Raw genomic sequence first — 13,593 nt, forward strand, 5'->3', positions numbered from 1 at the left:
ACAGTAGAGAGATATTCTGCTAGTTCAAAATCTCTGTTTAGGGTCAGATAACATTCTAATCTACTTTGGCCTTTAGTTTCTTCTTTCCAGTGTTCCAGATAGGTGTCTTGTGTTATAATTTGCTTATTGAGGGGGCAGATAGCCTCAGTACCAGCTGACATATGGGACTCTTTTCTGGGCTCAGCTCCTAGTGTCTCAGCTGGACTTCAGGTGGTTAAAAAAGTTGAGCGTTCTCTTGTGAATGTTGATTATCAGTGGGTATCTGCCTAATTCTGCTCTACATGCATTTGTTGGTGTGTTCCTGTGTACGTGTAAGACGTTCTGCACGAATTCTACATGTAAGGATTCTGTTGGATGTTTGTCCCAGCGGGTACAGCTCTGATGACTGAGTGGACCCCAGACTTCACTACCGTACAGCACTATGGGCTGGATGACACTATCAAATATTTTTAGTCAGATTTTGACTGGAATTTGGAAATTATCAAATGTTCTCTTAATTGCATGTAAGGCTCTTTGAGCTTTTTCTTTTAGTGCATTCACTGCCATGTTGAAACTCCCTGATGCTGTGATGGTTATACCAAGGTAGGTATAACTCATGCTATGTTCAATGACATGCTTATTTATGGTAAACTGGTGTTTGTTCTCCTGACATCTGGGGCATTTTTGGAAGATCATGATATTAGTTTTCTTCATATTTACTGCCAGGGCCCAGTTCTGACAGAACCTTTCTACTATGTCCAGCTGTTGCTGTAGTCCTTGTTCAGTAAGAGACAGTAAAACAAGGTCATCAGCATAAATCAGAGACTTCACCACTCTTTCTAGGAGGGAGAGGCCAGGAGCAGCACACTGATCCAACGCAAACAGCAAGTTCATTTATATACACGTTAAATAGAGTCGGGCTTAAACTGCAGCCCTGGCGTACACCTCTTCTCTGGGTGAAGAAATCATTCTGACTGTAGTACAGTATTGAACAACTTAAACACTGCACCCTGCATCTCTGGGGTGCTGCGTTTCAGCATTTCATTTTTAATGCTGTCTGGACCACAAGCTTTCCTCGGCTGGAGAGATTTTGTCTGTGTGGTCAGTTCTTCCCAAGTAATTGGAAAATCAAGGGGGTTTTGGTTGTCTTTAATTGTTTTTTCTAATGTTTGGAGTTTTTCTTGTATAATATGTTGATCTGAATTGATTTGATTTATTGGGATGTCTTTGAATACATTTTCAAAATGTGCTCTCCAGCTGTCACCATTTTGGATGGGTAATGTCTGTTGCTTTATGTTGAACTTGTTCCACATAACCCAGAATTGATTCTGATTAATGGCATTCTCAATATCTTCAAGTTTCATGTGGATTTTCCCGTAGTGTCTTCTCCTTGTGTTTCTCCCTTGCTGCTGCACTCTTACATTTAGCAGGGAATCAACCTCCCTGCTCTCTGTCCTGTTAGCTGCCTTCTGACCAGTTTCCATGGTGATCACTTGTTTACTCCACAGGAGGCTAGGCTAACTGTCTTTTGCTTTTCTAGCCTTTAAACACAGTAGTTTTTGGTTTGTTTGTTTGTTCTTCTTTTCTTCATAGGATACCGCTTCTGTTATCTGAGCCATGTCTGCTAACCAGGAAAAACATTCTGCTCATCGCTCCAAGTCATGTATACGTGTATTCGTTTTGACGTGGCTTGAACACTTCTATCCACACGGAGCCGGGGCTGCGACTTGCAAACCACTGCTAGACGAGCGCTACAGAGCACAAATCGTCCAAAAGTGCATGTTGTCGGTCTCATATCTTTGTCTTGAATCTCTGTACTCTTAAACAACTCATGTGTGGAACAGTATCAAGCATTTGTTCACGCCGAGCGGCTCGAGAGCGGCGTGGACACCGCTGTTAGCAGTTAGCTGCTAGTTAGCTTTTAGCTGCTCGCTGTAGCGCTAAGAGCGTAGCGTCCAGGTTAACAGTTGACACATGTTACCACCGAGAGTGAGATACATGTCTGGGCTTTCCTATGAACCATTGTCGCTACTGGTGTTTGTATCACAGGTTGATCTGGACGTCTCATGATTTGCCACAGCTGATTGACCTCGCGCTGAGCTCGGGCTGGATGTCAACGTACTCTGCAGACTGTTTGACCAGCAGGCTGTATGACAGTGTACAGTTTTCACACTGAATTAGCTTCAGCTTAATAACGATGTATGCGGCTCGGAACGATGGCTTTAAGCGACCATTTGAACATTGCGGAATGAAAAATACCCGATGGTAACCGGTGTCACAAGGTAGCCTGGACGCTGCGCTACAGCGAGCAGCTAACAGCTAACATAAGGGCTAAAAGGGGTCTCCACTCCGCGCTCGAGCCGCTCGGCGCGAATAAATGCCTCAGCCTGTTCCACCCATGAGTTATTTGAGAGTACAGACATTCACGACAAAGATATGAGACCGACAACATGCACTTTTGGACGATTTGTGCTCTGTAGCGCTCGTCTAGATACACATATACATGACTTGGAGCGATGAGCAGAATGTTTTTCCTGGTTAGCGGACATGGCTGAGGACCCCTCTCTCTCCAGACGGGATTCTCAAACCACACCACCAGCACACCTCGGACCCTCGCAAGTTAAAATGAACGCCAGTCAAATTCATAACTAAACCAGAGCTACATGAACAAATGTCAACAACTGCAGCTAACAGTTAGCTGAGCGGGCTTGCTGGTAGCCAGCAACATTCCTGTACAGTGTACAGGACTCAGCGCTGCTAGTAAGGCAGAAGTAGTAGACCCTCATCGAGCACACTCCTGTAACCAATCATGCTCTTGACTGAGGTTAGGACCTCCTACCTCCTCATTTACATATGGACACAGAAATACAGAAATAAATAAATGTAGGTGAACAGAAATACAGAAATAAATAAATGTAGGTGAACAAAAATGTATAAATAAATAAAAAGCATTTATTCTTTTATTTATACTTTTATTTATTTATACATTTATTTCAGCATTTATTTATTTATTCATTTATTTATGCATGTATTTATTTATGCATTTATTTATTTATACATTTATTTCAGCATTTATTTATTTATTTATGTATTTATTTATGCATTCATGCATTTATTTATGTATTTATTTATGCATTTCTGCATTTATTTATTTATTTATTTATTTATACTTATGTCAGGTTTGGTCCTCCATAGTAATCATCTTTAGTGCAGTATCTCCCTGTAAATGTTGGTACCAGTGGCAGGTAGTATCCCAGTTAGCAGTTGATATCAGGTTACACAGTTGACGGCTAGCTAGTTGACGGTTAGCTAGTTCTTTTGATTTGAGATATATATCCAAAGATGATATTTTTTTCTTCTGTTTTGATAAATACTTTTGTTACCTCTTCTTTAGAGTCCTTTCTGAAGAATATTTGAAGGTTCTTTTGTAAAATGTCCCACTTTTTAGGGCCAAGTTTGACTGAACTGAGAGATGTGATAAATGAGATGACAGGATGGGAGAGGTAAAAAAAAAACAAGTCTGGGAGTTGTACAACAGCTCTTTGGTCACCGGATCAAATCGTCTGATAGCAGATGTAACATACCTGTCCCCAGCCAGAGAATGACGTCCAGGTTCAGAGATGAAGACACCATATATCCTGATGTCACCTTTAGAGATGTCCTGAAATAGACACAGACATATTTAACTCTTTTAGGTTATTTTATTAAGATACTTCCACTTCTTATGTTGATCCTCTCCAGGTGGATTCATATATTTCACACTATTTATGATTGATAACAATATGATATCAATATCTTTTTATATTGTGACATCATCCTCAGGTCCAGATGGATGATTTCACCTTCTATCAACATGATGCATCCTGGCATATTGACAAACTAAAGGTGCTTTGCGTGTATTTGTAGTTGTAGCTAACTTCATGTCCAGTCATGTCAGTTAGCAATCTCCTCCATCCTCTCTTTGTCATCACATGCACGTGCAGCAGTAATTTGCCAGACAGCAGCAAACTTGAGGATTCTGTTCTCAGAAAATACAGCCTCTTATGGAATTCTCTGACCTAATTGGATAAAGTGGGCCGGAATATCAGAAAAGATATTTTCTTTGTTACTGCATGAGCAGGGGGAGGAGAGAAAAGGGCTACTGACCAAACACTCTAAAACAGTGATTACTGTTGGAATATAGGGCTACAGTATTTAACACTTATTTCAATACAAATATATCACTAAAGCAGGTATGCTTCTTATAAATATTTTTTTTATGCCACACAACAAAACAACTATTTGACTCAGTGTGGTGAAAATCGATCTTCATCTAAATTTAAATGTTTCAAGAAAAAATGATCAGCATTGATTTTTAGATGACACTGATTTAGTCAGTAATGTCATTATGAGAAGCAACAATCAAGATGAAGTCACACTCTGCCTCTTGTTTGTTAGTTTTTAAAAGTAATTGTTTGACATTTGGGGAAATGTACTAATTGGCATTCTTGCTGAGAGTAAGACAAAAGCTTCATACCTCTCTCATGTTAGTGTGTGAACTACTGAGCCAGCAGGATTAACTCTGCATGTGGAAACAGCTAGCTTGTTAAAAAAAACACATGTCTACCTGCACCTCTAAAGCTCACTAATCAACAATATATCATACATTTTAATTTATTGTTCATTATTGTTTATTGTATTGTTTGATTCAACTTTGCACAGTATTCCAAAACTGTACTTTCTCACAATAAAACATGTTTCTGTGTCTCTGACCTAGTTCCAAAAATAAATCCAAATGGTGCATCAACAATCACATGCCTGACCACAGACATCATCACAAAAAACCCCCAACACAGGCCTGATGTCTACTGCTTCTCCACTTAGCTGAGTTACAGCTCTCAACCACAAACTTTAACATGATTACATATACTTTATTTTTAAAAAGAAACTTTCCCATCCATCACATACCACATACAGTGTTACATCAATCGAGTGCATTAAAAGACCAGAGAGTTGTGTTTTTCTGCTGTGTATAAAATTGTTGGTTCAGGGACATTTCAAATTATTTGTCATCTGCTTCAATTAACAAATCCAACATGACAGGACAGCCACCACCCTGCAGAGAAACCTATTGTTTAAAGTAAGAGGACAGAGTGTCTGTTTGTCTGTCTGAACTCTAATGATGTTTATGTGACACAGGCTGCTCTGATCACTGACAGAGATAAAAGACACATTCATCCTTTACTGCATTCCTTTAAGAACTCTGTAGATGTGTGTAACATGTATGTGTGTGTGTGTGTGTGTGTGTGTGTGTGTGTGTGTCAGTGTGTGTGTGGTGTGTGTGTGTGTTATCTTTGCCATCATCCACATCGGACAGCGCCCAGCCACCCTCTCCGGCTCTCTGGCACCTCACAGGAAACTCTGAGGATTCGGAGTATTTCCTCTGTGACTCAGGCCCAAACGTCCATTAATGGCTAAATGTCGTCAAATAGATGGTAATGTCAAGAGGGCCACGATTATAGGAGTTCTTGGAAGCCTATTCAAGTTGTTGACTTACTTAATTTAGAATCCAAACGGATGGCAAAAAATGTAACTTTTTCCATCTTTGGTTTCGACAGTCTTATACTGATATCTTATTCCTGTGAAAGCATCATGATAGTTCTTCAATTTTTTGACTTGACTATGTTTGTTGGGTACTACTAGTCGAGACATTCAGAATTGGCCTCTCTCCAGTCCTAAGCCTGCAGGTATGTTTAGTATCAAGCATGTCGTTTTTATCCTCAGCTCTGAATGGGCAGTTTGCAACCCTGATGCACTACAACAAAGATGTTGATTTTCTGAGCTTTGTTTTTCCAAACACCTCTGTGTCTGAGGGAATCTGATGGATCTGACTGATTTTCTGTCACTCATGTGCCTCAACACTATATAACCATTTTCACACCGAAGTTAGCACACATATATGCACGTTTTTGAAAGGCAGGAAAACCCTCTAGAAATAGGCAATCAATTTCATATGTGTCCCCCCCATGGCTACTGCACAGTCACATGACCTAGAAATGATTGACCAAGCTGTTAGTGGTTTCGTGGATTGTTTGACCGGTGGGAAGGGGGTACATGTGTAAACAGGGGTTGGGAGCTCTGGCCAAATAAAACCAAACCTTGATTTAAAAAAAAATCTTTTCTTTTCTTTCTGTCACCATGGCTGTTATACTGTACATTTGGCTCAGTTTACGATCCTTGGCTTTGAAAATGTATAAGGCACTAAAACACTGCACAGTGTTACCTGGTTCAGTGTTTCTCGTGTGGGAGAGGAGCGGGAGCGGTGGTGTTGAGGAATCATTTGTCTTTCCTCGGATCTCTCCAGGAGATCCTCAGCAGAAGCCGACCTCCCGGAACCACGAGCTGACCCAGCTCTCTGCAGAGCGCCATTGAGCTGCTTGGACAGTCGCAGGTTGGGTTGAGGATCTGCAGCAACCTGCAGGTGGACCGGGCCTGGGTCTGTGCAGGAAGACTGACTCTGTGTACTGAGATCTGCTTCAGGGCTGAGATCCCAGAGGTTTTGGGCCTGGAACCCAAGAAGGGGACCAGAGGGAGCACTGAGAGTAGAAACCAGGAAGAGGAGTTATAAAATTGTTATAACAATGTAATAATTAAATTTCATTTAAAATGTAAATGCAACTTGTCAGAATTTATTCTGAGGTACACATGTTTGTCTAAAATGAAATTCCCTGGCATTTAAGAAACTAGACATGTTGAACTGCTAACCAGTGTCAGTGAAATTCATCATCTGGGGACCACACATGTCCAATCCATTTTGTTCAATCCATATTTCAGGCTGGCCAGAGGGAGTGAACCAGCCAACCGACATGCTTATATGGTTGACAATAAAGCTACATTACTAGCACAGGTAAAAAACATAGTTTGATGCAGCTGGTGCTGGTTTTGATCACCTTGTCTGTGGCTGCACCGGAGGCCTTGGGGTGGTCACCCTGCCTGGGTAGAAGAGGTTGGACTGGAAACTCCGCAGGTCTGCTCCTGGAGGAAGGGTGGAGCAGAGACGTCTGTCTTCAGAGGAGAAGCTTCTATCTGTGCCCGATTCCTGGAGGGAAAGCAGGCTGGAGGTGGAGGAGAGGCTGAGTGTGTCTGAGTGACAGTAGGATACAGGAGAGGAGGAAGTGAGAGAGGAGGAGTGAGAGGAAAAAGAACAGGACAAACAAAAAAAGTGAACATTGGATCAGATTGTTTCAATCTGTTTGGTCATCTTTTTTCATCCCCTCCTCCCTCACCAACCTGTATGGTGGCTGTTTTCTGGATGTATATAAGCACTATGAGGCCTTGATCCACTCCTCTGTCCTTCCTTGTATCTTTTCACACTTCTCTTCCTCTCCACATACTCAGCCAGAGCATCGTGCTGAACCTGCCGTAAGTCGGGCCTTGTCGTGGCATTTTGCAGAGCCCCGTCTGTGATGCCACTGGCTGCAAGTTCAAACATCTTCCGCCGGTCTGCCACGCTGGTCTCTGACAGGCAGGGAGATCAGGGTCAAAGCCCATGGTAAGCCACAAACAGACTCTAGATGTTTTTGATGTGCCATAAAAGATGCCAAATACTGACATTCCTATCGAGCTAATTTAGTTTGGGAAGCAGTATCCAGGCAGATGCTGAATGGTGGCCTGAACTGTCGATATTCAATATATAAGGGTAAATATTATATACTGTATAATCACATTGTTGTGTAACAAAATATGCCATGCTTCTCAGATGATGGATTTATAAAACTGAGCTTGTTATCAAGCATAGTGCTAACACTACAGCTACCTTGCTGGTGATGTCATCTCCAAGGAGGCCAAGCAAGTCTTGAAAGGAAAAGGTTTGTAGAAACAAACTAAACATTTGATAGTAACCAAAAAACATATTTCAAACAGCAGAGTTTGTACCTCTCTTGTCTTGCTAAATCCAGTGATGAAATCTTAAATGTTGATTGACAACATCAGCAAGTTAGCTATAGCTAGCTGGAGTCCAACGTTCCTTTCATAAACTCCACTCATGAAACTCCATTTGATGTCATTATTGGTACATAAAGCGAGCTAAGTGGCCAGAAATACAATAGTATTGTTTAAGATGTCTGTTGCCTTTCCATGTTTTGTTTTTGTCTTTAGTAACTTCGGACTTCTAACGTCTTTAGACATTCTAATCTAATGTCAACATTTATTAGATTTTTTTTGTTTAGTTTTGAGTGTTTGTGTGTGCATTCAAGAACCTCGGTGCAACACTAGTAAATTTGATCACAATACCGTTGTGACATTTGTCATACTGACTTGATTATTGGAGATATATGGTAGATATTTAGAAAGATTTTGTTCACCTCCTCCGCGTCTGAAGAGAGGAGCAGTCTCAGCATCCACTACCCCGACCTCGTTCAAATTCTCTGGCTCAGAGTATGAGCGCTTCTTCTGGTCTGCTGCTAGACGCTTACGGCCGCAGATCCGAATCAGTGCAGGTGGTCCAACTGGTGGGACACTGGGCAGGGCTGGGGGGCTCGGGCCTCGAATATCCGGGCTGACCACATGCCGCTCCTTTGGGGTGTGAGGGGAAGTGAACGGTGGTGGTGACTGTGGTGTGATGAGGATACCCTGTGGTTTGGGCATGGTTTTTGGCCCCTTTTTCTCCTGGGATTGCTGCTTGGCAGGGACGGATGGATGCTGAGGGCTGCTGGAGGAGGAGACAGGAGGAGAGGCTGTAGGAGATGGCGGGCTGATTGAGGAACTGAGGTCTCTTCGTCTGAAGGAGGTGGACCGCAGGACCTTAGACTGGGCATCTTTCAAAGAGTCTCTGTAAGACCTGATTAGAGAAAAGTAACATAAGGGGTACTCAGAAACACTCATGACACTGACCTGTTGAAGGAATCTGACCTGTTGAAGGACTCTGACCTGACTCTAACCTGCAAAAGAATTCTAACTCGTTGGAGGACTGTGACCTGACTCTGACTTTATTGAAAGACACTGACCTACAGGAAGACTCTGACCTGAAAAAAAAAAGATAACTTGTACGAGGTCCCTGACTGGACTCCGACCTGTTGGAATACTCTGACCTGTTTGAATGATGCTGACCTGCTAAGGCCTATCTGAAGAGTCTGACCTGCAGTGGGACTCTGGCCTGTTGAAGGATGTGTCCTGCGTGGAGCCCAGCATCTCTTGAATGTCCTGTCTCCAAGGGAAGTCTTTGCTGCTGTCACCCTCCCTGGGTTCTCCAAGCTGGAAGCTGCTGCGGCTCCTCTGGAGGGCTGAACTGGGATCAGCTGTGTGCCTGTACACCACACAGAAATTTGACAGCCTTTTAATGTCCAGTAAATGTGATTCAGTTGGACTCTAGCAAATCTAAAAGGATTCCCGTGGACTTTGCAATATATGGCGCAAATACTGTGCTGTATGTTTACCTGTATTTCGTGTGTTCACTGCTGCTTCCTCCTCTGAAGCTCAGAGTTCTGTGTGCTTTGGTCCCATTGGTGCTTCTCTCCAGCATGTTTCTGAGGTCATCTGCTCCACAGGCAGGGCTGCAGCTTTTCTCAGTGGTCTGCTTTAGAATCAGAAAACATAGCATTGAATGTAGGAAAAAGAAATGTAGGGGATAAGTTTGGAAGAGTCAAAATATGCATACAACTAAACTTCTATTCTAATTGGTACTTTTAATACACAACTGTGACTAACACTCATTGTGTGCTTTGAAATCTTTCTCTGTTTAATCATCAAAAGGAAACTAGTAAAGTTTTGAGGTACCTTAAGATGGTTGGCTTTGCTTTGTGCGTTGGTGGTGCTGTGACTGCGCTGCTTTCCAGTGCGTTCATGGCGCTCGAAGCGACTGATCTTCTCCAGGACAGAGAGGCTGCGGGATGGTCCTTGGCTACCATCACCCAGGCTGCTGTTGCCATGGCTGCTGGTAGAGACAACACTGCCGGGGCTGGTGCATCGTTGGACCTCAGCGAGGGCAATCTCCAGACGGGTCAGTGGGTGTTCTCTGTCTTTGTCTAGCTCACTCTCATCACAGTGTTGGTACTGCAGAGCTGCTGAGTCACTGAGGTGATGGGAAGAAGTCTTGGAGGATGATGTGGGTGGGGCCTGATGCTGAGGGTATTCAGCTAATATGGTAGGTGGCACCTGTCCCTGAGGGAGCCTGGAGGACACAACCACCTCTGAAAGAATGCTGGTCTGATCCATTGATCTTGAGGCATGGAAGGAGGAGGAGAAATGGGGGGCAGGAAGTGATAAAAAACAAAAGAAAAAGACATCATCACTGACCTCTAGTCATTAGATGAACTAACCAACTATTGCTTACTACACTTACTACACAACTATTACACTGTTACGAAGCTTCTATTATAGATGGAAAATGTCTGATTTGATAACATACAAGCTTGTGTTGTTTGAATTCTTCTGTTGCCGAGCCCAGTGGCATGATGTTAATGTTAAACCTACATTCTCTCCAATTTGATTAGTTCAGTTAACAGCTAAAGTTTGATGAGGTGGTTGACTCTTGTTTGCAAGATTTGAGCCACCATGGTCACATGTCAGCCAAGAGAAAACCAACCAAATCAGAACTGATCTCATTTCAGATCAAGCCCACCAGAACAGAAATGAACTGTTCCAAACAAATGTTGCTATAAGTATAACAGGCCGACAACAGCCTTAGCTCTTCCAGGAAGGGTTAAGAGTTTCTTCAGCGGATTATTTTTCAGAGCTGGCAGAAATCCTTCACCTGGAAAGCTCCCAAATCCTACTGAGCAGGCCACAAAGTCACTTCAGCAGACCTTTTGATGGCAAACAAACTCATACACATTACTTGTAACTGTCATTAACAAGCTGCTTGTTGCGTCTCCAAGGAAGTTCATGAAGTGACAGATACAGAGACTGGAAATTCAAATGTTGTAGAGACTTTATTGAAAATGAAAGATGCAAAGATCACACAACAGTCATCCCTCCATACCGTACCTTCTCCTGTCTACCCTGGACTGAACAGCTATGCAGGGGTCCCTCCACTCTGGTGGGGATAGGGGCCTGAGTCCAGGGTTCAACTGGATGTGGGAATTATGGAAATCCTGGTTCTTTTCCTGGAACACTTGGCCATGAGGTCCCTGGCTTTCATGAATATGGGATCCTTGGAAGCTCTGACTGTGATGTCCATGGTGGTTTTGGGGCTTTTGGGCCCCTGTCTGGCCCTCTGATCCCCCTCCAGCAGCTTTCTGGCGAGGTCTGTAGAGACCAAAGTTAGATTCTTCCTGTTGAGGCCTTAAAAGTAGAAGTCTGAGTCAGCAATAAGGGCATATTTGAAAAATTCTTTAGGACCCATATCACAACATGAAAGCAAGGCCTGAACCAGATATGCATATCAGCCCAACGTCCCAACCTAATAGATGTAGGGCATCAGTTATGAAAATGAGCATTAAACAAAACAACTGTGTTCTGGCCTGAGGAAAGAAGGGGTTAAAGTTCATTCTGCAGTTATAGGTAGTATTTATTCTGTTTGTGTATTATGGCCCGGGTAGCAAAATCATCTACATCCATCCTCTGTTGGAATGACTTTAAGAAGCATTGTCTGTAAAGTGCTAATAAGAAGCCTACATTTGCTTTGATGTTTGTATTATTTACACGCTAATGGCTTTCAGCTAGCTAAATTATTAGCCATGTACGTAAAAAAAACTTCATGAGGTCAAAGATTATACAATGCAAAGGTATATCAATGAGGCTTATTAAGCTCATCAGTGCTTTTATTTTCTTTCTTTCACTGCCGTTTTACTCTGTTCTCATGCTGTCAGTATAAAGCAGTGGTGCCCAATAAATCCATTGATCACTGACTACAGTGTGTGGAAAGAGTTATCCGTCTGTCTAGTTAAGGAAGGAGACTCTTTGGCAGGGCAGAATAAACTGCTCATGTAATCATGTGTTCGTAGTGTTGGACATCAGGCTGAGCATTTGGGACGTCCATCAACATCTTGACAAATAGAGCAGCATAAAGTTGTGCAGTCTTGAGAACACACTCCAACTTACTATGGCTACAACCTTTTTACAGATGCTTGGTATACACTCAAAACACTGTCGTTGGTTGAAATATCAGATTAAAATTACCTGTCTGTCTCATACGATTGAGTCGTCAGCTGTGCAGGAGCAGATGTTGAAGAAGTGTTGTTTTGGTATCCATTTTCTGTAGCTGACATCCGTCTATCCCTCTGCCCTCCTGCAAATCCGTCCTCTCTTGATCTGATGCTGTGCACCCCCTGGTGCTGCTGTTGGATGCTCTCCTTGGCCAGGGCGGGGTAAACTCCAGAGGAGCCTGGCATGGGGCTGGTGCTGGGTATCTGTGCATAGTGGGGTTCAGGCTGGGGGACAGGGTACTTGCCTGTGGGTAGAATGAACCGGCCTGACTGCTGGGCTGGGCCTACAGGTCCAGAGGAGAGTGTAGTAGGAGAAAGAGTCTGGGGAAGGCCTCCACCCTGCCGGGGCTTTGTGGTGGGGCTGCTCTCTGGACTCTTCTCTATCACTGTGTGGAGCTGACCCTCAGCACTGTATGAGGCCTTAGCTGGAACAGTAGGGATAGAGAAGGTTAATCAGAGGTTGCTCTAAATGTCCTAACAACTGTCTGATCAGTTTTCAAATGAATTTATTTACAACAATAAATAAAATCACAAAAGCAAAAGAATCAGAATCAGAATCAGAATTGGAATGAGAAATATTTTATTGATCCCAGAGAGGAAATTGCTCGCATTACAGCTGCTCCCATTCAAAAGTCTTCAAAAGGTAGTGCCTTTTAGATTTTAATTTCTAATCATCATCAAGAGGAACATGTATTTAACGTGTACTGTAAAAAAAAAAAATGGTGTGCTACTTTTCCACTACTGATATACTTTGGGCCTTTTGGGAAGCCCTTGCTAAACTTTTAATTGATAGAGGCGAATTAAAATGTTGATTTGTATCCTATTCTGTCCCTAAAATGTGTAAAATCTTATAGATATAGAATTCAAATATACCTGCACCTGAGGCCACAGGGCCACTGGAGTGCTGCCAAGAACCTTTCTGCAGAGACCTGAGTAAAAAACATTAGATTGGATAAAATTAGATTAGTTTGAGTGACATCAAAAAAAAAAAGAACTAATAATTTGAAAGTAGTTACAACCCATTTAGCTAAAAAGTCTATTTGTCTTCAAGTTCATAGGAAGGTAAATCACATCTTGAAACACAAGCTAGACTGATGTGAAGACTTTGTGCTTTGATTGTACGATACTCATCACCATTAACATCATCTATGTTTGGATCAGAAAAAATATTCACCTTGATTTGAAAGATCCTTCTCACCTTAGTGACCGGGCATGCTCCAGACTGGACCAGGAGTTTGGTCTCTCATGGTTCCTGATGGCAGCATAGCTGTCGCTGCGCCTCGGTGGAGCTGGTGCCCCCTTCAAGCTCTCGTAGGAGCTGCGGCTGGCTGCCGGGTCCCATATTGGACCCACACTGTGTCTATTTGAAGTCTGCATTCCACCGCTGCTGCCACTACTACTGCTGCTGGCGCTGTTGCTGCTGCGGTAACAGACTCCGCCCACTGAGAATGGAACCAATAGCACAGAGTAAAACAGTAATGTCATTAAATCA

At 42.9% G+C, this 13,593-nt stretch overlaps 1 protein-coding gene and 1 long non-coding RNA gene across 5 annotated transcripts in view; one reads left to right on the forward strand and one right to left on the reverse strand.

The window, feature by feature from the left end:
• The window catches only part of shroom3 (shroom family member 3), a 72,017-nt gene that overhangs the window by 13,775 nt on the left and 44,649 nt on the right, over nt 1–13,593 (reverse strand). For 2 of the 4 annotated variants that reach the window (XM_030436351.1, XM_030436354.1), the window contains 12 exons: nt 13,300–13,543; nt 12,975–13,030; nt 12,076–12,526; nt 10,942–11,238; nt 9,733–10,174; nt 9,393–9,532; nt 9,095–9,262; nt 8,322–8,797; nt 7,249–7,476; nt 6,909–7,101; nt 6,242–6,554; nt 3,564–3,640 (listed from right to left, as the gene is read on the reverse strand). In XM_030436351.1, coding sequence (XP_030292211.1) covers nt 3,564–3,640; nt 6,242–6,554; nt 6,909–7,101; nt 7,249–7,476; nt 8,322–8,797; nt 9,095–9,262; nt 9,393–9,532; nt 9,733–10,174; nt 10,942–11,238; nt 12,076–12,526; nt 12,975–13,030; nt 13,300–13,543 — 3,085 coding nt within the window. The remainder of the gene's footprint in view (nt 1–3,563; nt 3,641–6,241; nt 6,555–6,908; nt 7,102–7,248; nt 7,477–8,321; nt 8,798–9,094; nt 9,263–9,392; nt 9,533–9,732; nt 10,175–10,941; nt 11,239–12,075; nt 12,527–12,974; nt 13,031–13,299; nt 13,544–13,593) is intronic. The other 2 variants (XM_030436353.1, XM_030436352.1) reach the window with 2 other exon arrangements.
• On the forward strand, nt 3,530–6,446 carry LOC115593039 (uncharacterized). The gene is made up of 5 exons (XR_003986250.1): nt 3,530–3,674; nt 3,802–3,864; nt 4,736–5,098; nt 5,336–5,453; nt 6,323–6,446. It is a non-coding gene; the product is annotated as an uncharacterized LOC115593039 (long non-coding RNA).

This window comes from Sparus aurata, chromosome 12, assembly GCF_900880675.1.
Source record: "Sparus aurata chromosome 12, fSpaAur1.1, whole genome shotgun sequence".
NCBI lineage: Eukaryota > Metazoa > Chordata > Actinopteri > Spariformes > Sparidae > Sparus > Sparus aurata.